The 24883-nt window shown below is 46.3% G+C and overlaps 1 protein-coding gene across 40 annotated transcripts in view; it reads right to left on the bottom strand.

Moving 5' to 3' along the window:
- Positions 1 to 24883, bottom strand: part of SCRIB (scribble planar cell polarity protein) — a 113426-nt gene that overhangs the window by 67662 nt on the left and 20881 nt on the right. For 36 of the 40 annotated variants that reach the window (XM_075743118.1, XM_075743104.1, XM_075743103.1 and 33 more), the window contains exons 2-16: positions 22063 to 22180; positions 21723 to 21801; positions 20248 to 20337; positions 19454 to 19510; positions 14737 to 14800; positions 13385 to 13459; positions 13151 to 13295; positions 12666 to 12784; positions 11812 to 12011; positions 10078 to 10244; positions 9354 to 9478; positions 8039 to 8164; positions 7256 to 7480; positions 6469 to 6786; positions 4281 to 4343 (exon numbers count right to left, since the gene is read on the bottom strand). In XM_075743118.1, the coding sequence (XP_075599233.1) occupies positions 4281 to 4343; positions 6469 to 6786; positions 7256 to 7480; positions 8039 to 8164; positions 9354 to 9478; positions 10078 to 10244; positions 11812 to 12011; positions 12666 to 12784; positions 13151 to 13295; positions 13385 to 13459; positions 14737 to 14800; positions 19454 to 19510; positions 20248 to 20337; positions 21723 to 21801; positions 22063 to 22180 (1971 nt within the window). The remainder of the gene's footprint in view (positions 1 to 4280; positions 4344 to 6468; positions 6787 to 7255; positions 7481 to 8038; positions 8165 to 9353; positions 9479 to 10077; positions 10245 to 11811; positions 12012 to 12665; positions 12785 to 13150; positions 13296 to 13384; positions 13460 to 14736; positions 14801 to 19453; positions 19511 to 20247; positions 20338 to 21722; positions 21802 to 22062; positions 22181 to 24883) is intronic. The other 4 variants (XM_075743125.1, XM_075743092.1, XM_075743101.1 and 1 more) reach the window with 1 other exon arrangement.

The raw sequence follows: 24883 nt of genomic DNA, 5'->3' as shown, positions 1-24883 counted from the left end.
TCCAAGGACATGCAGACAAAGGGTCACACAGCAGGAAAGAGATTTTTCAAGATAAAATGTAATGAAAACAATGAATTAACAAATGCAAGTTCAGCTTGAAAGTCTTCTAATCATTCAAGAAGTAGAAATCTGGAGAAGTTTCTGGTTTCTCCCAGCAGGAGGAACCTGCGTGTGTGCACATGCATCAAGTAACAGGAAACTATATGTAATAAAAAGTTTGACTGACTTATGAAATAGAGTATAGTATCTGGTTGCCAGTGGTGGTAGGAGACTTGACTTCAGGATTTCTTCCAAATAATCTATGTTATCTTCATTGTAAATTTAGCTTGTTGCTACTGAATTGCACACAGCACTTTTTTTTTTTTTTGCTAAAGTGTATCTTCCAAAAATGGCAATCTATCCCAATCTTGCCTCATTTCAGTTTCTGGATCCAAGCTGGAGATTGGATCGCAAGGTCTCCAAACTATTCTAGAAGTTACCTTTCTCTTCTATTGACACAGTCAGAAAACACTACTGAACTTGCAAATAAGGACCTCTTTTTAAAGGCATGCAAATGCTTAAGCCCCATTAATTTCTACAGGGGTTATTTTAATTATATAATTTTTATATATATATAAAATTTAATATAAATTTTTTGTATAATCCTCATTATATACAGTGCATTTTCCTATTTCAAAAGCAAAAATCAGATTCACAGTGGAGTGTTTTGTTTAAACGCAGTATCTTCTCTCTCTCTGATAAAAATACTCCTCTCTTGCTTTCTGTTCTCTCTATTTGAGAAAGCAGATGATTGCGCCACGCTCTTAGAGCAGGAAGAGGAAACTCTGCAGATGGTTCTGTATTTGTGTGAGAAATCATTCCACAGTTTACTACTTGGTCCTTAAGAAAGCTCCAGATCAGATAAAATTTGCAGTTCACACAGAGTGATGTATTATGAAGAATAAGCAGTAAATACACAGGTAATCTCTGTCACTTTATAGGTGAATCATATTCAAACTGTGCCCTAATAGACCTGAATGCAAAGTTGTACATTTACAAGAGATTACAATCCCTACCTCCAAAGTGTTGGAAGGTCACAGCACAAGAAAGAATACTAAGGGCCCTTCAACCCAGTAGGAAAGTCATAAAAAACAGTCCTATGGCAATAAATTAAAAGCCAGAGAAAAGGCTTTTTTCAAAGCCTTTTTTTCTCTTTTTTTTCAAAGAGAAAATATGGCATATTCTTCCTTGCTCAATGGGAACTTCAGTCATTTAAAAAAATAAATGTGTTGTGTCTTTTCATAACTTCGAGAGGATTCTGCTCTGTCAGAAGGTTCAACCAGCTGAGCAAATACAGGTGACACGATCTGTCCTGCAGTATAGAAGAGAGGTTTATTACTCTTTTCAGGGTTTAAAATGCATAGGTCACATTGCGGGAAAGTCAAATTCCCTACATTGAATTCTAAGCCTGACAATGTCCTGGTGAGGACATGGTCTCACTCAGTAAACAACAGAAACAGACCAAGGTGCAGAGGTCCAAGTGTAAAGACAGTATTGCAGCAGCATTGTTGAGATAAACAGGACTGCTCATAACAGCAGGGCATCCTGATGCTATGCAGTAAGTGGGCCAACCTTTTCGAAGTTGAACCCCCTTAACACTGGATGCTTCAGCACCAAGCTGTGCTGTCATGGTCTGCCTCTGGCAAACAGAAGTTGTGGTGCCAAGCATGAGGTCTGCATTCAAACACAAATGGTAATATTTCTGAGCAATTTCCACAGGACAAGACTCCTCTAAGGAGAAGACTTGACTCACTTCTGACTCCAGAATGACAGGATATGACACCTGAGCAGGAGCTGCTGACAGGATCTTTTCCACCCTCCATCAAGGAAGTCAAGGTGCTCTGAACATCTAAGATCAGCCGAGCTTTGTCCTAGGGAGGGGAACTAGCAGCATATCTTCCCTAGATAACCTTGTGCAGCTGGAAGAAAGCATCATGGGAGAAGTAAAAACCTATAAGCTCCTTAGTCAGCACAAGTTTCACCAGTGCAGAGCCCTTCATGACTCCTATATTTTCAGATGCTCTGCAGGACACAGGTTAAGCCTGGGGAAACACAGAAGGATGACATCAGCCATTACTGCAGACAAAGAAGCATCGGTCACTTAAACAGAATTTGGGACGCTCTTTCCACTATCTTCTTCCAGCTGCACAGCAGATCCACAGGTGGATGAGGCTCTGAGCAACCTGATCTAGTTGAAGATGTCCCTGCTCATTGCATGGGGGTTGGACTAGATGACCTTTAAAGGTCCCTTCCAACCCAAACCTGATGAAATCATCCCTGGAAACAGCAGGTAGATGCTATTTCTAGGATCAGTTACTTTCCAAGCTACTCAGATGGTAAGTAGTCTTTAAGACCCTGAATATTTCTCCTGTTGTCCTCCATCTATTCACTGAGAGGCATGTGCTTTTCACAGCTGACGTGCTAGCAAAGATGGCAAGGGCATCCTTCTCAGCATAACCGAGGCATCCCAACCGTGCAGTGCCCAAGTCCAGCTCTCTCAGCCTGAGTCCCACAGTTTGCTTTCACTGATGTTTCTGGAGACTGAATCTTCCACATGAGCTGCAGTCTTGGTAGGTACCCAGCATGATTTCACTAAACTGACAGAGTGTCACTGACTAGAGGTCAGCAACCAGCCACCGAGCTGATCACTCCCTCAGAGCTGTAGGACAATCAACTGTTTCCCAAAGCTGGTCTGCTCTGGGGAGATTTCAGCCACCACCACTCATCTGGTGGATCTCTAGTATGCTTGTCCTTGGGAGCTGCACTACCACAGTGCTCTTTACAGTGGGGGAACAGATCTGCACAGAGGAGACTGTGCTGCAGGGACACCAGAGCAAACCTGGGGCCTCTAACCCACTATCCTCTCCAGCCACCACAGAAAAGTTCTTCGCATTTCCATCAGATGCAGGTGAAGCACAGGCAGGAGCCAAGAAGAGCCAGGCAGACTGTTTCCTGACACAAGACTGAGGTTTCCTGGCCTACTGCACCTTGAGGAGCAAGAAAACTCTGCAATTGGAACATGACGTCTAACAGCTGGAAAGAAGGACCAAGAGCAGTGATTTCCCAAATGAGGGACCAGGAAGTACCTGGCTATACTCAGTTTTGTCTCTGACTGACAGAAGAGCTACGCAAAAGAGAAACACAAGAAATATTAATGGGTTTTTCAGTGATCAACAGCTAAGATGGACAAATCTTCAGGACACACTAACAGTGAACCACATCTGTGCCAGCTCATATTTTGCCTGAAGTGGAAAGGATTTGTCATCTCCCTCCCAGAAAGTCTTACTCCAAAACCAAGAAAGAAAAGCCTCCATTTTACAGTTGAGGGAGCAGCAAAGAGCCAAGTTCACACAGACAACTAGGCCAGCGCTCTCATGTAATACATGGGTCTGGTACCATTGTACTGTCCTAAAGGAAGAAACCTTCAGGCAAGCCATTAGTACTGACAATGGTTTCTGCCTCTTGCCAGTGGCAGCAGCACTCTGCTCCCAACAGTTCCCTGGAAACACTGCCTGCAGAAAGCCCACTGACACAAAGGATCAGGCAAGCTTACTGAAAACTTGGAAACAAATTCAGGAAGTTAATCGTAGTCAGAGGATGAGCTAAAGCAGCAAGACACAGGACTTCAAACTTTGGCGCAGAACACCATACACGTGCCGGGGGCTTTATGGATCCTCTAGTGCCACCTGCCCCCTTCTGACATCCCAAAGTGCTGCATGTCAAGACTTGAGGGGATTCTGTAGGGGGGGGCTGCATGAGAAGCAAAAAATCATTAGCTCCAGTCCACCTTTCTCATGCAATGGCACAGTGTCCTGAGTTAGATCCTCCCCCCTCTCCCAAAGGGTCATGCACAGCACTTGGCAGATTCCTGAGGCGTCTACCCCTTCAGGGCTACCCACCACTCCCAGAAGTATGCATTTATTTTCTTCCACCTTCTCTTTCCTCGGTGCACAGCAAATAGAAAGTGACCTTTCCACCTCAGCCCTCTTTGGTTTTTTACATTTCTTCCATCTCACTCCTGATCTGCAGCAGCCATTCTCACCTCAGGTATGGAAAAAGTAGGGAAAGGAGGTGAAAGCAGGGGAAGAAACAATCATTGTGTGTTTGTGATCAGTCAGTTCCAGAAGCCACTTGACCCAGAGAGATCAGAGTTTCCCCTACAACAATGGGTGAGCCTGGGAAGCAAATCAAGCAGACTGAACGATTTTTGGCAGAGAGAGAACAGTAGGAGTGGTACAGACCTCTTCCTCCTCAATGCGAGCAGGTTCAATCAGCAGATTATTGGCTTGATCAAACGACACCCCCTGTTAGGACAGGAACCAGCAAAGAGGCATGCGGATTAGTGGAGCATAAACCAAACCCACCACCACTACCACCACCACCCAACACACAAACGCACACCAGAGCAGACCCCACTCACACCACTCCTGATTACCACCTACCAGCGAGTACCAGCGACAGGGCTGCTCCCGGGGCTCACAGCATGCAGAGTGTCAGCGCTCTTCGGCCCAGATAACTGGAAGCTGCATCTTAAAGGCCATATTTTGTCTGTGTTGGCACTCTGAGGCTGTGACCAGCAAGCTCACAAGCTGAACACTACTGATCTTACCCCCTCTGTACCGAGTCATTCAATGAAGAAGGAAGGATTAAACAACACAGGAGAAAAGCACATAGGGACCTCTGGTGCCACCCAGCTGCTGCACAGGAATGAAGCAATCCCAAATCAAACTGCATTGGTCCCTCCTGCAAAGGGAAGAGCCTTCAGTGCAACACTGCATCCTGTCAGACACCCAGGGATCCTGCTCCCAAACACAGGAAACCTTAGAATTTCTCTTGAAAACCAACTGTCTTTGCAAAAAACCCTCCGGTTTAAGGATTCAGCCTCCTGCACACCCTGTCTTACCTCCTTCTTCAATGCATGCATGCAGTACCTCTTACTTGAAACTCCACTGCACAGGGACACTGGTCCCCACATTCCCACTTCTGGAAGACAGCTCAGGAGGCACGCTAATAAATCTGCCTTCATGGAGCAGGTATCAAACCCACCCCCAAGAAAAGGAAAACTGTGATTTCCAGGCAGAAGGCTTAGCCGATAACAAAGGTAACTTTCTGGTCAATACACCAAACCCATGGTCTCAACACCTATGTAGTCTTCACAGGTTTTGCCAATGGGTCAGTGCATCCTCAGCTTTGAGTTCCCATATAAAGTAAGTTTTTTGGGTCAGGGCATTTCCCAAGTATGTCAGCTCTTGGATGAAGGGGACTCAAGATGGCTTCACACATTCTTACGAGCAGCAGCAACTCCTTTTCATTCTGAAGACCTTCACAAACAGTAAGGAAACTACATGCCTTGTCCCTAGGGAGCAAGGAACGACCTGTATGAGCTCAGACACAGCAAGGCAGGCATCCACTGAGAGAAAGGCTCCAAAGCAAACTTGAGTGTAAGAACATTCCCTGAGCAATCTGAGCTCCAGCATGGGGTGGAAACAATCCCAACAGTCTGGAGTGTGTGCAGTAAGCAAGAACAGATTTTACTCCAGCACCTTCCACTAGTTCAGAGACCTACATCTCATCCCTGAGATTTGTTGGTGTCAGACTATCATGGAGATTCAGACACATCTTAATCCCCGCCTGCCAAATACACCTCACAAAATCATCACACCAACTTCAGTAAGAACTGCTCTGACCTCATACAGTGCCCCTTATCAGTATATTCCTATTCTACGGTGAGGATCTTCCTCAAGCAAGAATCTCTGTGTGTCCCTAGTCAAACATGGTGATTCAGCTGAGTAGAGCCAAGGACCTCCTATTTCATCGGCCCCCAGCATAACCAGAAAAGCCCATCGTGGCCCCATGGGTAAAACTCCAGAGCACAAGTTCCCCCAAATCCCAATACACACTTCATCAGACTGCATCTGCACTGGGGCAGGCACAGGGTAGAACCAAGGGGAAGGGTATGTTCCTGTCTGCTCTCACTACCCACTCCTCTCCAGCAAGCACCGTGGCAGAAAGACAAGCGTAAGCAGCCTGAACATAAGCCTGAGATTAGAACCATCCAGGGACAAAGCTCATTCTGTTGCAAATGAGGTGCAACAACCAGTGAGGAGGCAATTGAAAGGAACGGAAGAATCCCTGTCAGTGGTGGGACAAAAGAACTGTTCTTGCAGCACAGAACACAACATCACACATAATGGGGAGGGTGCAAGAATCCGGATATAGCACAAGGAGTCAGACATAAGCAACATGACACAGCTCTTGGACAATCATATGAGACCCAGAAAGAACTTCAGCTCTCCCACCCTCAGCATGTCTCTCCTGAAGTGCTGGAGCCTCTTGCCAATGTTTTCATTGGTACCACATCAACTTGGTTGGTAGTTCAAGGGAGGTCTGGCACCCCTCTGATGTTCCCCCCTTCCCACAAGACCTTACCTTCACTGACGGCTGAGCAGATAAAGCTCCATTTTTTCTGTCATCCTCATCCCACACTTCCTCCTGATCCTCGGGCTCTGTGTTGTTATTGCAGCCTCCTAACTCCTCTTCCTCTTTGGGGACTCCATCACTGTTCAGCCCCTGCAGGAGTGCCACCACTGCCTCTGGCTTGGGCAGTTTAGTTATCTTAAAGTGTTTCTTATAATGGGGCGTGTCCTTGCGGATAAGCCTCTGTTTCTCCACTGGGAATGGTCGCTCTTCATCTTCATCCTCATCCTCACTCCGTATTAGTGTGTCCTCAGCAAAGTGCACAGTGGGCTACAATGGCAAAGCCCCAGAAAGTTTGTGAGCCTCAGGTAACAGCCATATCTGGAGACAGCACAAAAACCTGCTGTCCCCCCACTACCAACGCCGGCAAAGCCAGTGCTGCTGCTTTTGTGCCACAGAAGAAGCAGGAATACATGTTAAAATTTCACCGTACTTGCCTTTTTCCATATTGAGTCCTTCACCACACATCATCTGTCAGCTCCAGGTACTGAGGGCACTCAAACCTGTAACCCTGATTTTCCCATAGTCCCTGTCTGGCTCCCACACTGTTCTTCCTAGTCTCCCATGGACCCAGCTCCCACAAGCTGCCTGACTCTCTACTTGCACTTGGCCTCCACAGCCTGTAGTTGCCTCCAGTGATACCCAAATCACACTCAGTACATCCATTGACCATTTTCTCTGAAACTTTCAAGTCCTTCCACTTTTTATCATAACCCTGCTGCAGCTCCTAGGCTCCTACCTCATTGTATTCCACTTCCACATCTTCTTCCTCTTGGTCAGCAGCTTCCTTATGCTCCTCTTCAGCTCTGGGCTTTGCCTCCTTCTCCAGCTCCTGCATCTCAGGCACCCGTCCATTTGGCCAGCTCCTCTCTCCCTCCTCCTCTCCCCTAAAGTCAGCAGAGGCAGTGCTGTTGGAAAGGTGCGAGTCCTCACTGCGATTTGACATGGCGCTCAGCCTCTTCTCCTGAGAAGATGATTGTAAAAGTCAAGATGGAAACCAAAGCAGCAGGTGAAGCAATGTAGCGTGATGGTGCAAGGTGGGGTATGATCTAGTACCAACAGAACCAGCTGCTTCTTCAGGCTGCCCGCTGCTTTCCCTGCCAAGTCTGCTGCCTCTCACCCAGGTCCACCCCTGTTCCACCATCTATGTAGACATTTATTCTCAGTATCACACCTGGGCAGCAAGAGGCCTCCCCAAGCACTCTGTTCCCATCATTCTTTACTGGGAATATCAGAGCCTTCCTTTCCCCTCCCTGTGTTATGACAAAAGTGGTACCAACACACACAATTCCCCTTACGCTGTTCTCTGTCTCCTGGTTGCATCTCTTGCTCTATCTCAGCGGCCCCAGCTGACACCACAAGGCAGATTCCAACCCTTGGAATCCAGGCAATCCATGCTCAGTCCCTTCCAACTTTCCGAAAAGCATGTTCTTTCTGCCCATCTTACACGTCCTGCCTCCCCATTCCCCAAGCCCGCTACATGTTCTCTATGGTTAGCCATTTCTTAGTGAACAGCACTCACTTCTGAGTTCGGAGAATTCAGGTCCATGTCAGGCTTTGCAGCATATACCTCGTTGCGCCGAACTTCAATCACTTTCTTCATAACCTTCAGTTCACTGGGATGAGGGGTTGCCCTGCGCTGTAAGCCCTACCAAAGAAAAACTCTCAGAGCAGGAGATTCAACAGTCAGAGCAGCGTGTGTCACGCCTCAAGACTGAACCAGTTCAAATAACGTTTTATCAGAGCACTAGACCCCAGCTGGACATGACCTAAATGTCGCGTTGCAGGATCTGATCTGGGCCTCTCCATCACTATAGCCTAGAGCTGGGAAAAGGAAAGAAATGGAGGCAGATAACATTTCTCAGAGCTCTCCCTCAGACATTATCCTGCTTTCCATTTGATAGAGGGATTGAGAGGAATTATAGAGACGGGAAGTTTTAAATTGTGCTTCAGGCTTAGTAAATGCGAAACTGTCAACACAGAAACCCCTAAAGGAACACACAGGTGGAATATCTTCTTAATCCCTCTGATGTTTCTTAAATGTCTGACAAGCCCGTGTGCTAGCAGAATTTGTGATGCTTAGCTAGTTCCACCCCAGCTAAGAGTCAAGAAAAACAGTATTCTAAAATTAATAACAATGTTAAAAACAATCAAAAAAACCCCCACAACACCAGCAGCACACCCATGCTGCAAGGACAGATGCAAACATAATTTATTAGAAGGATTCAGATCTCAAGAAAATCTCTTTTCACAAGACAAAGGGAAAAAAATCCTTCAGGAGATTTAAACCAACAGAGTACTTCCTGAAAACTGAAACTTTTATCCTGCCCTTTGCATCTGCAATTAAAGCAAAATGATCTGCCATAGTTGTTAAGTCTCTCTACAGTGTTCAGCTACTTCAGTAACAGGATACTTCACAGCATGGGCTTGCATCGGGCTCCAGGCTTGAAGGGTTGGAGATTGCCTGGCTCGAGTCTGGCTGTGCAGTTCTCCCCCATGGAGGGGGTCAACTAAAAGTCCTGACAGTGCTCTATTAGGATCTCTGGACTACCCGAATGGTCTATGGGCAGGTTAGCAGTCACAGCTCAACTCCCATGGGGCAGCCGTCAAACTGTAAATCTGCACAAAGGCTCTCAGGGAATTCTCTTGTATACCTGCTTGTCTCCTCCGGGCACCAAATGCCCTTTGGACTGCAAAAATGTAGTACATGTCTGTAGAGTATCACAGGGGCTGTGAAACATGAACACCACAATGGTTCCCCATCTTAGGAAAAAAGTTTAGATTGTGCCTATGTTTCCATAGGGAGCTAACAAGCCTCGAGAAACTCTCCTTCTTACCCGTCTCTCAGCTCCAGACTCATCTTCATCATCCACTTTGGGTTCATCCAGGAATTGAATCACACTGACTCTATTTAAATTGGTGTCTGTCCAGCTCTCATCCACACTGTTCTGCAAAAGATTCTCTGGGGAGAAAGATAACACAGTGGGAGGTAATTTCTGAACAAGCAGGGTTGCAGCCTTGGATGAAAGACAGTTCTCAACCCATTAGGGCAGTTCTTTTGATCCACCCATGGCATCAAACCACAGAAGCCTTGAGGATAAAGGATGTGGCCTCCAGATCTTGTCACCTCTTGTACATCTCCCACCAGATCCACGGCAGGCTCTACAAAAAGTACTGAATAGTTCAGCTCTAGCACTCCTTACCCAAGAACTAAGGAAAAGGGTAGGATTAAGGCACAAATCAGAAGTACTGACACAAGAATATCATCATGACAGGATGCAAACCTTACAGACAATGAACTACTCAGTCAAAGGATCAAAGCAGAAGACTTGAAGACTAGGTTGCAGTTTCTTTACCACCTGGCAGAGAAGAAATTTCTCAGTTTTAACAATCTCTGCCTTGGAAAGTTGCCACCAGCCATTCAGAAGCCTAGGTCTGCTACAGGTGTCACAGTAGCGAAGAACAGTCCAACCAAGCAGAGAGGAAGGTTCATGGTCTCTTCCCTACAGCACTCTCCAGAGTACTCGGTACTGCAGCAGCATTCATAATGCAGTCTCTTACCTAGGCTAGGAGAGGGCTGCTGGGGAAGCAGGTAACAAGTGAGAACTTTCTCCCCTGTCTTTTCATCATCCTCTGTTTGGAATTTCAGCATGGGCTGGGACTGATTTTCTGCCAGCCACAGGGCTTTCAGGTTAAGGTTTGTCAAAGCAAATGGCAAGTTCTGCAGTCTGCAAAAGAAAATAAGAACTGCTCATTAAAATTACTTGGTAATGAAGGAACTTCAACTCAGCTCCAGACTGCCTCAACCTGCATTGGAGGACAGAGCCAAGCCACCGCAGGGTCCCTCACTCCTATACTCACTGAAGCAGCTGGCTCATGTTGCATATGGCTCTGCCACAGCCACAGACTGGACTCCAGTGACCCACCCTCATCATTTTTTAGCAGACAACAACTCCCATCAACAATGTGGAAATGGTGAACTTTTGAAGAGGGGTTTGAAGACAGAAAATGATGCTTCCATAGACCAGTATACAGTGTTCCAAACAGAAGTTCTGGTTAGCTTCCAACTGGTACAAAAAATACCAGCCTCAGCTAACAGAACTGCAGCTAAAATCTGCAGAATCTTTCAGACCAGATCACAGATATTTGGACACTGTGGGTTTTTGGTTGTTTTTTTTTTTAACTAAAGGTTTTTAACCTGTTTACCTCTAGTCTCTGAATTCCAGGCTTTCTAAATAGCAAAGCCCCAAATTGTTAAACTGCTGCATGTAACATGGCACCTGGCAGAAATTTCACCTTCCCATAGTCAGGATACAGAAACAGCCAATGAATCGCATGCAAATCAGGAAAGAAAAGCGTCTCTATCCCTGCATTAACTGCAGACCTGTGGCAGCCTGAGTGGTGCTCAGGCTGCGCTTTGTACAGGCCTGCTAACTGGACTGAATTTTACTCTATATGCCAACAGTCCCAGTGAGACACCCAAACAGCACTGGCACACTAGTCACGTTGGCAAAACAATGGAGAAACTGAGCTGGCACTGGCTGGAGAGAAAACCTGAGGAATAAGAACCAGGTGTGTCTCATGTAGCTGTCAGGTACTCGGAATCAAGCAAATACAAGTACATTTGTATTTGCAGAGAACTGATAGCCAGCCCAGTGCTCACTTCAGGCCACTACTAGGGGCCAAAGGCTGAACAGTCTTGGCATAGAAAACAGATACAGCTAAAAGACACTCCAGGGCTTGTATGTTATGATGTATGCCTGAGTGCGTGTGTGCACGCTGGGTGGGGGTGCTGATGAGAGGAGGAGATGCTTTTCTACTAGACTGGGAAAAGAAACACTATATTCCTCCACAGACAGCATTCAGAGAGATGTCTCAGCACATCAAAAGGCTCAGCTCGTCAAAAGGCTTTGGCACCCATCACCTGAGGACTGATGACATAAAACTACAAAATCTGTAGGAAGACAGACAGTGGACCAGGGGTTTCCCCTGATCTTTATTTCACACATGGCAAAATGTCCCCATGCTTCTGCATTAGCTCTACCCTGTATTCAAGTATCAAAGAGAAGGGCTTAACAGGCAAAGCTTGAGAGATACACGCCCTCTTTCCAGAGCCCCAGGTGGCCAGTCTGGGCTTCTCCAAGCCATGGATCCTGGGACGAGCACAGATCCAGTGTCTCCCAAAACACACTAAGGCCCAGCCCATGCTGTTCCTTCACAGTAGCCTCCTCAGCCCATGCTGTTCCTTCACAGTGGCCTCCTCAGAAAAGCCTGTTTACCCTTCCTGCTACTGACCTGTTCCCGGCCACATCCAGGACGTGAAGCTCAGTGGTGTTGGCAAGCTCTGGTGGCAAGAGGGCCAGGCGATTGTCTCGCAAGGACAGCACATTCAGATTGGCACAACCTCCAATCTCAGCTGGAAGGGATGTTAGCCTGTTCCGATCCACATTCAGGTTTGTCAGCTTGGCCAGCTTGCCGAGGGACTTTGGTAAGGCCTAGGAAGGAGATGATTCAGTAGTTGCAAAAGATAAGAGCAACAGAATAAAGGAATAAAGGCATAAAGCCCTCTATCCTGGGGGAAAAAAAGCTGTCTCCTGTCCTAATAGACTAATTTTTTATAAAGTTCACACTACAACTTTGGGACAGATTTTCCCTGAGGTTCACAAACTGTTACACGCCAATTCTTCACCTCAGTGTAGCACACTCAGAACACCACTGGTCAAGGTTTTTCTCCTATTCACGTGTCCATGCCCAATACTTGTGTTTTAGCAATCAAATCATGAGTAGTTTGGAGCAGGGCCATTTTAAATTACACTGTTCCATGGCCACTAGCCAAATGCAGCTTTTGACATAGTCCTGCTCCCATCAGATTGGATGGGCTTCAGGACTGGGTATCCTAGAGCCAGCATCCTAGCTATCCCAGAGAATTTTTCAGAGGGGAAAAAAAAAACAGTTTAAGAAAGCAGCTTCCACCAGGTCTTCTCAAGAGCCTGTGAGCTAGGGGAAACTATGCATCAAAGCAGCTGAAGGGAGAGCAGCTGGAGCATGCTCAGGAATCAGGTTCAGAGGCCAGATGATGGGAAAAGATCCCTGACACGTGGCTAAACTGAACAGCACAGGAGAGGCAGGGTGGTTGCTGGTGTACTTACTGTCAGCATGTTCTCTGTCAAGATGAGTTCTGACAGATTTTCACAGTCCCCAATTGACTCTGTCACCTCTGTCAGCCGATTCTGGTCCACCTTGAGGATGGAGAGCTGCTTCAGCTGACCTGGCCAGGGCAACAAGCTAGGTGTGAACTATGCCACAGAGGTAATGACGCTGTTCCATGTTCATCTGGCCAAAATGGGATTTCTCTCCCATCAGGGATTATGTAACCTAACAATACAGGCACTACCTTTCTTCCCCACCAGGCCTGTTCACAGGTTTCACCCATGCATTATGCAGATCAAGAACCTGAACTCATCCTGCAGAGTTCTGCTCACCAGTATCATCTACTGCTTCTGCACTCAACCACTGTGACTATGTCCATCAAGTCCTAATACCTTGTTACACACACTCTTGCCTGAAGCTCCCCCGCCAGGACCACTGCTGGGGCAGTGAAGTCCTGCACTGCTCCCCATCCTGCAATACTCACCAATCCCATCCGGAATGCATTCCAGCAGGTTCTGTGACAGGAGCAAGTCTGTCAGGGCTACTAGCCCACTGACTTCATTGGGCAACTGCTCCAGCTTGTTCTCCGACACATCCAGGCAGACCAAGCGGCGGAGATTGCCCAGTTCCTAGGATCAGAAAGGAGACACTACAGCTCGAGGGAGCAGCTGAGGAAGGGAGCAAAGTGGTGAATCAATGAGCCTGAACAGGTACTCACTGGAGGCAGGGCTGAGAGCTGATTCCGGTCTAACCAAAGCTCACGCAGGTTTGGTAGCGCTCCCAGAGTATCTGGCTGTAACAGAGCAGGACAGTAATAGCATCAGTCCCTTCCAGAGGGGAGAAGCTGCTCTAGGATGCTACAAATCACACCATACCTCTGCAAAGCTAGACATTGTTATTGCTTTCACACAACCTAGAACCATTCACCAAATGGTTTACGAAGCTAACGTGTTGGTGTGCCACAATATAGCGGCACATACGTCTGCAAATGTCTGAGATGGCATACCAGCTGCAGAAGGTCCCAACAGGAAAAATGGAAGACAACAGCAAGGACTGCCTGGTAGCAGGCAAGACAAGAACTAAAGATGGCTTCAGAAGTTCTGGCCTTATGGAAGAAATGAGTCTTTCTCCTCCTCCTCCTCTCAGACATGAAAACAAACATTTGGGTAACACTGGCCAACCCAATATGACATAGCAGCACCGTCAGCAATGGTAGACATATGTTCATAGCATCACTCCATTTGCTATCAACAAACACCACACACTTGGTTAGCATTTGGGTTTGGAGTTAATGCACCACTGAAGTGCGGTTCAAATGTCAGACAACTGTTCTCACAAGCAGGCTGCAGCCTCGTGCATAGCATGCTACACAAGCTGCTCCTTTGCCTCCCAATTTAGATGGCTTTCTGCCAAAAAGCATTCCAGAACATTCAGAGCAGGATTCAGTAACAGCTTGATCCATAGCTGCAAAATTAAAGAACATCACTGAATGTGCCTGAATGTCAAGACAAGCTGAATTCTGAGACTGTCCACTGGCTGTCAGCATGCTTATGCTCAGAGCCCTCCATGGAGGCACCCCAGTACAGAGGGCACACCCCTCATGCTTGGCTGACTTCACTGCAGGGAACAACACAGAATGGTCCTGCACTTACTAGTAGAGTAATCAAATCAGAGAGGAGAAAGGCAGAAAGTTGGCCTAGCAGATGTGAAAAACAACAGCCGGGGGCAGTGCAGCACAGAAGAGAAAGGAAGTACCAAACAGAGAGTCTCATTGGAAAGGAAAGATCCTTAGGCAGCTAGATAGCGAGAATGAACAGAGCAGAAGGGCTTGGAAAGAGCAGAGTAAGTTGTGCATGAGGACAGTAAGAAGCAAGACACGAGGGCCAACACACAAAGAGAACGTTATGCTTGGAACAATGACTAGGCCATGGTGGGCAGATCAGAATCTTCCCAAACAACCTGAGGGTCTATTTCTTTGTATTTCAGATGAAAAACCACTTGCTTCCACAGAGATACAGGGTTCTGCCCCTACCAACCACCCATATTCCCTCCCCACCATCCCGCACCTACCAGTACTTCCAGGTCATTGCCACCAAGATCCAACTGTTCTAACTTGACAAGGAAGGAGAGTGAACTGCAAGATACAGGGAGTAGAGAGGGGAAGAGAGAAGAAAAAAAAAAAAAAAAGAAAGAACGAACGAACGGAAGGTTAGCATCTGGGATACACATCTCTCAAATTATATAATTTTTTTAATACCTCCTAAAACAGGTGGGGCAATCCTGACCTTTTTCATAGTCCCTCTGAGCCAAGCAGTTTAGGGCAGTTGGTTCCCTTCCCCAAGCCAGACCATCTGCACCAGGGAATTGGGTTCAGTAGCACCAGCAGTCACAAAGTGGCCAGTTTCCGCTCTGTCACCAATTTGCCTTCTCCCCCTCACACCATAAAATACTCTTTGAGCAAAAACATGACAGATGACAAGCCACACCTTAACATTGCCGCCCATTTTTGTAGCAAAGATGGGGACCTGGGCACAGACTAACAGATAACAGGAGAGTGTCAGCAGAGCACAATACATATTTGGGGGGCAAGGGGAGCACAGCTGCAGGGAGCGGCAGGAATGACAAATGCAGCAGCCTCAGTTTCCCCGAATGGGATGCCCATGCTGCTTATGAGAAAGGAAAAGACAACATTGGCACAATGTCTCAAAAGAGGTCAAGACGTACAGACAAGAAGCTCACTAGGCAAGATACTGAACGAAATCTGCATGGGAACCAAAGCCTGTTGACACTGGTGGTCCAGGGATGTGCCCCGAGTACCCAAACACATTACGATCTGGTGATATGAAAGGCTGCAGCCCACAATCCCACAAAACCAGGACTGAGTTCTTCTGACATGGCTTGGGAGTTCATGTGTCCTCAGCTCTCAGTTCTACCCCATCAACTCCACCTCCCACCTCCCCAAACATGAGTTGCTGTCTCTCACTTCACACTAGGGCAGAACTGCCATCTCAGCCCTGCCCACTTCCCCAGCAGGGAGGGTCTTCAGTTCTTTTTATTTTCTTCATAAGGAATTGTCCTAATGGAGAAATCACTATATTTCTCTGGAAAAAGAGCTATACATCTCAACACCACTCAAACTAAGGAAGTTGGGGGCTGCAAATCTGTGAGAAGACAATAAAAGAGATCTGTCTTGCCTGGGCCAGGCTATAAAAATATTTGAGCTACACAGGAAAAGCAAGTTCTTATCTTATGCAGTGGTGGATTTTGAGGTATTAACTCAAGCAAAGGCTTATCAACAGGATCATCAAAAGGACTGTTGTACAGAAGTCTCTCATTATGACTGTACATTTGCTCTTTGACTTTTCTGAAGGGTGAAGCAGCCTTGACTGTCCCTTCACACCTTCATAGTTTGAATTCCCAAAATAGGGACAAGTGAGCTGGGGAATCCATGTTGCTACACGAGGTCTTGCAAAATGCCTCAGTATAGATCACCCTCCGCTATTCCATAAGAATACATCAATGAGAGTTACCCTTCCCAAATTATTGGTAAGCTGCGTCCCATCTGCATGGGACAGATGAGAGTGGTAATCAGCTGTACAAGACAAACTGCTGTTTCAGAACTCAGTTGACAATAGAAAACTAACCAATGAAATTAAATTTTGACAAGTAAAGGTCATTGCCAGCTGGATCTTTTAAGGAGCTCAATAACAACAAAAATCAAAAGGATACTGATGCATTACGCAGTCACAAATTCACAGTATTGAAACCCATCTACCTGCTGGGCTCAGTAACCTTGAAAACTGAAAGCATCATCCATTTTGGTAAGTCATTCTACTCTTTGGCAAGATCACTTGGACTTGTTTAGAGCCATTCCTGGGCACAATTTTACCAGACTAGTAGAAGAGCTTCAGAGCTGGGTAGACCACTGAAATTGCTTTGGCCATTGATTTCAATCTCATATTTGACTGACAGATCTGACAAAAATTGCCTTGGCCTTCAAGATCCTCTTCTACCTTTGGAAATCATCCAAAAGTAGAATTTGGGGAATTGGGGAAAGATGAAAAGAAGCTGGACTTGCACTGCAGAAAGAGTATCAAGCCTGGACTTATCTTTCAGACAAAAAACCCCCAAAACTCATAGCACGCTACAAGTATCTTGCTGGATGGCATACAAATCTAACAGGGAAACAAGGGAGCACTGGGCATGAGAGATCTCCCCAGAAACCATATGGGTTTGGTCACAGACTGAATTCTCAAACTCCAGATATTTGCCAGTTCCTAGATGATGAAAAGCCGTTGAGACCATTCTTCACTGTAGTTTGAAAGCCCCACTTTGGATGTAGCTATTGGAGCTCTTCGTTTATATGGTGTATCACAGTTGTGGTCCCTGTCTGTATGAACACAAAGAACACATGGAACAGACAGCAGTGGGTCCCAGCACCAGGACCCAAACTTCTCCTGCTTGCCTGTTCTCAGCCTGGCACAAGGAGCTTTGGCTCTCACGTTCTCCCTTGTGGCCTACATTCCATGTGGGGCCAACTCAGCTGGTCTCTTAATATCGCCTTTCTGTGACAGAGCGCTAATGCTGACAACTTCTGTGCAGAAAAGATCCAGTGACTTTGGTATCAGAGACAAGATGACAGTGTTAATTTGAACTATGCTTCTACATCATGTAATGACCAGATGTGAAGCCTGCGAGCTGACCAGTGCAGACTCTTTCAGTTCCTTTTTGGAAGTGTCTTGTCCTCTGGGTCAAAGCTGACATATGAATTCTACAAACAGATATAACTGATGTCATATAAAACCTGTACTTGGCAGGTCCCAGAGGAAAATAACCATCAGGAAGAGCATGCACCCGAGTCAAAGCAACGTCTCACAGTGAAGGGAGGCATGGCCATCACAGAAGAAGCAAGACAAATCCCTGACTGCTTAGAGTCTCAAAGCCTTGCTTGAACACTGTATCATCACATGCCTCCTTTGCCCCCTTTTTTTAAATAAAGCAGAGGAGCAAGGGGGGAAGCACAGATAACCAAACTGAACACTTACCATGAATACTAAGAGGGCACTGAGGAAAGGTGACAATAGTTGCATGCTTCACACATTCACTGAGGATTTTGTGTGGGCCCAAAACACACTGCTATTCAAAAAGAAGTCAGGTAGAATCCCTTCCAACATATATTCAAGGAATCATAGAATCATAGAATGGTTTGGGTTGGAAGGGACCTCAAAGATCATCTAGTTCCAACCCCCCTGCCACGGGCAGGGACACCCTCCGCTAGACCACGTTGCCCCAAAGCCTCATCCAACCTGGCCTTAAACACTTCCAGGGGTGGGGCCTCCACAACCTCTCTGGGCAACCTGTGCCAGTGCCTCACCACTCTAACAGGAAAGAATTTCTTTCGAACATCTAATCTAAATCCACCCTCCTTCAGCTTAAACCCATTACCCCTTGTCCTGTCACTACACTCCCTGATAAACAGGCCCTCCCCATCTTTCCTGTAGGCCCCTTCGGGTACTGGAAGGTCGCAATTAGATCTCCCCAGAGCCGCCTTTTCTCCAGGCTGAAGAGTCCCAACTCTCTCAGCCTGTCCTCATAGGAGAGGTGTTCCAGCCCTCTGATCAGTTTCATGGCCTCCTCTGGACTCGCTCCAACAACTCCATGTCTCTCCTGTACTGGGGCCCCCAGAGCTGGACGCAGTACTCCAGGTGGGGTCTCACCAGAGCGGAGTAGAGGCGAAGGATCACCTCCCTCGACCTGCTGGTCACACCTCTTTTGATGCAGCCCAGGACACGACTGGCTTTCTGGGCTGCAAGCACACACTGCCGGCTCATGTTGAGCTTCTCATCAATCAATACCTCCAAGTCCTTCTCCTCAGGGCTGCTTTCAATCCATTCCTTGCCCAGCCTATAGTTGTGCTCGGGACTGCTCTGACCCACGTGCAGGACCTTGCACTTGGCCTTGTTGAACTTCATGTGGTTTGCATGGGCCCACCTTCCCACCAGGAAGACTGGGGAAAATCATCAGTTGGATGGATAAGCAGGCAGAAAACAAGCTGAGAGAGCTAAAGTAGGTTAGAAAACTCAACAAACAACTCTCATGGGCTCCAAACCAGAGATTAGCGTAGTTAGTTCTCCACATCCTATCTACCTACCTATCTACCTGATAGCATCAGCTGTACCAAACAGATCCTCTACCAGGAATTCATCTCTGTCCTTAAGTCTCTGAAACATTTAACAAGACTTACCTCTTCTCCCTTGCTGGCTTATTTTCTGTCTGCTGCAGGAAAGCCTGTTATCCCACCCATTCCCACACACTGCTCAACCAGAACAATCAGAAGGGATACCCAAGAAAACAGAGATTTCAGAAGCAAAATATATCTTCAGCCGTATTCTGCTGCTCTTCAAATTATGAACTGCACAGTATACAGAGTTCTTCCGTTACCCACATGAATATATTTTTCCCTCTTTTTCCAAAAGACTCCGTCATCTGCTCCTCCTCTCCAGGAAAAATGGTTCTCACCATTTCAAGCAGCTTTCTTGTGGAACCCTGTCTATTCCAAATCAATCCTGACACTGAGGATGAGTACAGACTCTGAACATCCTTCCTTGCTATTAAGCCCTGTACCATCTCTCTCCCTCCTCACCACAATTTACAGAAATCCAGCAAGATGCAGATAATTTATGCAAAGCTTTGAGCCCTCCCAAGCAAAGTGCTAGAGCCTGTACTACAGAAACAGCAAGTCTCTGAGGAATCAGGAGACTCCTGAAGCCACCAGACAGACACTCACGTGGGGAGAGTCTTTAGCAGGTTCTCACGTAGCTCCAAAGTCACCAGGTTTGCCAAACTGCAAGAGAAAAGGGAGCGAGAAAGCCAGATTGACTGAATAGGGCTTCAGGGATACAAGGAGATGCTCATATCCCTTCCCTTGGGACCACCCCTCATGGCCTGCACAAATGCATATACGTGAGTACGTACACATGAATGGAGATGACAGGGGAAACAAAAACCAAAGAGGATCTTCTGGTGAAGGTGACTGCTTATTGCACAATCATGCAAAAAACCAACACTGTGCCCAAACTCAGGACAAGGAAACATAGTATCACATACAGGACTGTCTGCCCAAAAAGATAAAATTTGTCACACACCAAAAGCCAAATCCCATGGGAGGGGCACTGTACCCCAGAGGCAAAGCCCCACAGGCTTTGTCTTGGCCATTTGCTAGCAGCATAAATAATTTCAACATCATTGGACAGACCACACCTATTTGGAAAGAGGTGAATGGGCACTCATAAAATAAGGAAAGATAGAGGATTTGAGAAGCCTGGATGCACTCCTTGCCGGTGCCACAGACCCCCAAAGGAGGAGAAGCAGCTGAGACCAGGAAAGGAACCTTTTTAAAAAGGTTGGCTTTTAAGAAGAATAATACTGAGAGGTGCTCACACAGTATGTTCAGTACAGTGGCAAGCTGTAACTGGGATGGCACGCTCTTCCCCTGCAAGTCTTGCTAGTGTCACCACCCCAATAGCATGGTGGCCCCCTTCCAACCCTCCTCCCCATTATGAGGAACAGGGGTATACTCACTTCCCAATGTCATTGGGGAGGCTCTGCAGGGACACATCATTCAAGGCCAAATGGCCCAGGCTCCGAAGCTGTGTGAAGCCCTCTGGAAGCCTGTGAAAGCAGGACGGAACAAAACACCATTGATTCTGTGCACAAAACAAGCCCTAAATTGCTCACTTAAATCCCCTAAAAGCCAGTCTTATCCCAAATGGTATCAACACGTGGAAAGGAAAAGAGCAGGAACCAACTCTGACCCTGGCTCCTGATCCAGGATATGCCCAATTTCCAAGACAACAATAAACCCTTGCACCAAAGTCACTACACGTCCAAGTGTGCAAACTTGGCTCTGCCGTACTCTAAACACAAATCCCAGACTAAATTATGCCATGTGACTTTTTAAACTTGGAAGCAGAGAGGGCTACCAAGTAATCCAAATGCCCATCTAAGGATATTTCTGCAGATGACACTGCAGCATTCCCCAGGACCAAGTAGTGTCATCGTAACAGCTCCAAGGTGCAATGGAACAGGGAAAGACCCATGAAAAGGAGAAATTCTTTGCTGGATCCAGTTCCTGGAGCTTCCCTGCCCCACTGCTCATGACGCACATCTTGCAACTCTGGGCCACAAAAAGACTCTGACAAATAACTCCTAGTGTAGAAGTGCTGGTCGTTCCTGTGGTACAGGGATTCTCACTAACTGAAAATCTTGTCCCATTCTGGCAGAATCTGGCTCGACAACAGGGAAGCAGAGAGTTAAATCTATTTAAAGGGCGACTTGGGCAGCGCTTGCCCAGGAGCACAAAGGGCAGCAGGCACGTGGAGTCAGACTGGCATCTACGGGGACCCCGGCAGACAATGCACCAAGACACCAGTGCCTGAAAGCATGGTTCACCAAGGCAGAGGAGCCACACTTAAATTCCCAAAACATTATGGATTAAGAGCTGTAGAGACAGAAGAGACAAGGCAGAGCGCCCCGTTCTTGGACATAGCTCTGGCCACTGAGATATCAGGGAAAATATGCAAACACAGAGTTCAAAGGATGGCCATCCTAAGTTATAAATAAGACGACACAGAGCAAAAAGGACCGACAGAGAGCAGAGGATAGAACAGAGGCCTTTCTCTACTTCTCTGTAGTACAAACAGTCCACATCCATTCTGGTTTGTGCACCAGGGTGAAGGGGTGGGGAGGGAGTAACAAACTTATTCCAAGAGGGCAAAAGTCCTGGCCATTCACAGCAGTGGCAACAGTATGACTAAAGGCTCATCAATCCAAGCCATAGGCCCTGCAGAAGAGGGAGCACACACTAGCTCTTCCCTATGCTGAGTGTTCCACCTGTCAGGACAGCAGGCATCTGCAGGTCTTGGCAAATGCAGGGTGATCCCAGCCTTGACTTCAAGGGAAGACAATTACAAGATGAAGACAAGAGAAAGCTAGGGAGAATGAGGATTTCAACTCTCATTCTCAGCTGGATGAAAGGGTTCCATATGCGTTCCTACCTGGAGAGAGGATTCCCACTGAAGTCTGCGATTTCCAAGGATTTGCAGAATTTGATGCTTTCGGGAATTTCTGGAATGTCTGGAAAAAAATATGTGAAAGAAAAAAAAAAAAGAGGCTTGAGAAGAGCCTATCATGTGGAAAATAGGAGACCAGGTACTGTTGACAGCCTAAGACACTGTAAAACAACCATATTTTCATAGCTCAGGACCCACGAGAGATCACTCTGCGGGACTGTGAAAGGTACTGCCTCTTCCAGAGTACGAGTGCACAGGGTAGTACTACTACACTGAGAAAAGCAGGGCTGTGGGGCATCCACTCCCCATTTAGCTTTCACCTTACCATTGCGGGAGATGTCCAGTTCCACCAATTGCATGAAGTTGGCAACCTCAGGGGGAAGTCTCTGGATTTCATTGTCACTCAGACCCAGCTTGCGCAGGTTCAGAAGCCTAAAGAAAGGCTATGACAGGAGAGAACAAAACTGGGTCAGCAGCAGTTCCATGGGAAACCTATCTTCTCACCTCAGGGCAAATCAGAGCATCGCCCTGGAGACAACTGCCTTCTCTCATAACCTCTGTCCTGGTGAGGTCCTCAAAGTGCAGTCACTGCACAGATGAGAACCCCGATTAAAGTCTACAAGAGATGAGGGTGAAAGAAGAAAGGCAGTTCATGAGTTTAGCTTGACGATTTAACATCTCTACTATCCCACTGTTCTTCTCCCTCCCTTGTAGGATACAAAATGGATGTTCCTAGTTCATCTTAGGCATTCAAATACTAGCATCATGAGGAAGTCACTATAAAGCAGCTTGCCAGCAGACACTACAGTTTTTGAGTCTGGTCCAGAGAAGCCAATGAAGGAGAAATATAAGGGGACTTCCAGACTAAAGTCCTGTCCCTGCTGTCATACACATATGCTGCACAGTACATTTTGTCAGGATGCCAGTGACAGGTCCCTACACCCAGGGAAAGGGTTTGTGCCACTTGTACCAGAAAAGAAAAGGAGCAGGTAAACTAACTGTAGGGCCAAAGTAACAAATAATTAGAGAAGGAAAGAAAATTCCTTTCTAGAAACACCAGTCATAGAAACATTGACTGGAAGGGACCTCTAGAGGTGTCTCAGTCTAACAACATCCAACTTCTTCACACCTACCCTTGTTCTCAGAAGTCAATTATATTAGCTATAAATGTTAAATTACATCAATCATACTCTTTCTAGACATCAGCAGCCTCTCAGTAAGTTTACTAAACACAACATACTATAATTATCAACTGAACAAATCTTGCAGCTGCTTCTAACTATTGTCAGACATAGGATACTGGACAGGATGGAAACCAAGGCTGCGCTGTTTGCTGCATTTCCCAGATTGTTTCAGAGTGCCTGGGAATAACAAACAAACAATACTGGGCCACTGCAGAAAATGAGACAGTTTTAAGAAGTTTACCCATAACCCACAAACAGAAAAAGGCAGAGAGTGCTGCACACAGACATAGTAACGCTGTGTCTGATTATGTGTTTGGGTTCTGCCACGGTACAGACAAGTGCCCTAAGGCACCTCTAACAGTTCATGAGTTTTAGATGGTCAAACCCTAAGAAGCTAGTAACTCAACCCGTGATGCAAAAGAAAGTAGCGATGAAGCTAGGAACAAACTCAGGTCTACCAAGGGACACACAGAAGCCACTTCTAATCCATGTAATCATCCTGTCTGGCCTATGGCAGAGGCAGAGAGGGCGTTAGAGTAAGCAGCAGCAGATGTAATCGCAGGATTACTTACAGATCAGAAAACACATCCAGAGAGTCATGGCTGCTTACACAGACCACACTGAGAAGGATCAAACAAGAATTTGAGGTCTGAACCTTCTCTCTCAGTTGCCTTTCCAGTAATCCATCTGCATAAAAGGCTGCTGAAACAGACCTCCCCAGGCATAGTTGTGGGGGTATTGAAATTTGTTCAGGTTTGGGGTGGTGGGACACCCACAACTGTCACTCATAACATTGCAAAGATCAGTAATACAGACCATATGAGGGAGGGGTAACAAATGCAAAGATGATGCACAACACAACCATGAAAAGATACACAGACCATAGAGTGAGCTGCTCACCCCACTAGAAGGGATGATGATGAGGTCTAATACTGTAACTTGAGAAGTTTCTCTGCTGTAGATCAAAACCTTTGCAGTTTCCCCACAGAGATGTCTCAGTCAGGAAACGCTGCTGGGTGCATGTTTGAGGGACTCCAAAATGTGTCATCGCCTTTGCTACGCCAAGGTTGTCATACTTCCACATCACTCCTCGTGCTGAAAGGGAGAAGTGCTTTGGGATGAACAGCAGTGATATGAAATTCATACTCCTGATGTCCTAAAGCAGTACAGGAGACCATAAAAAGTAAAAAAAGAAGAGGAAAAAACCAGTCCTCTTGACACTGAACAGCACAAGTTCTTTTTAATTCAGTTTATCTGAATTATCAGATGCAAATCAGTTTAATAAGAAAGGAAGTAGGTGAAAGTCTAAATGACAACAAAGGTTCAAGCCAGAACAGGAGGTTTAGAGACTTGATTTGCTATTGTTTCCTAGCTCCTTCTCCTAATTTTAGAATGCAAGGAAATTCCAGGCAAGACATTGTGTTGACCTGCTAGAGTCTACAGGTTGGAAAATAACAAAGGGAACAGAACATCTATCGTCCAAACTTTTAGCACTTCTGTCTACAGATTTTAGGCAGTCTCAAAATAGATGTGCACACTTTTAAAAAATTTTTTTTAGCGTAAGCTAAAACTGGTAGCTGTGAGCATTGACTTCAGTTTTGCCTACAGCTAAGTTTTACTGTCTTAGCTAGGCCATCAAAATCAAAACAGCATAACACTTCTTTGGCACAGCAGTTGTATCCATGCAGCTTATTGCAATCTAACAGAACAAACTGTGTAACTGGCCTAACTACCTTACTGAAAATAATCAGAACCTACATGCACACAGTGTGGACCAAGCCTCAGAATCATGCCATCCTGACAACCTTACAATTCTTCCCAGCCAATTAACTTTGCTTCAGGGAGACATCTACTAAATACAATGTTCCAAAATACAGAAAAGTAGCCTACAAAGCAAGGTATCAGTCAAACAGCATTTTTCTTCCCCCAGCTTTTTTTTTTTTTTTTCTAAAAAGGTAACCA

This window comes from Balearica regulorum, chromosome 2, assembly GCF_011004875.1.
Source record: "Balearica regulorum gibbericeps isolate bBalReg1 chromosome 2, bBalReg1.pri, whole genome shotgun sequence".
In the NCBI taxonomy this organism is placed as follows: Eukaryota; Metazoa; Chordata; class Aves; order Gruiformes; family Gruidae; genus Balearica; species Balearica regulorum.
This window is presented reverse-complemented; position numbering and strand designations above follow the sequence as displayed.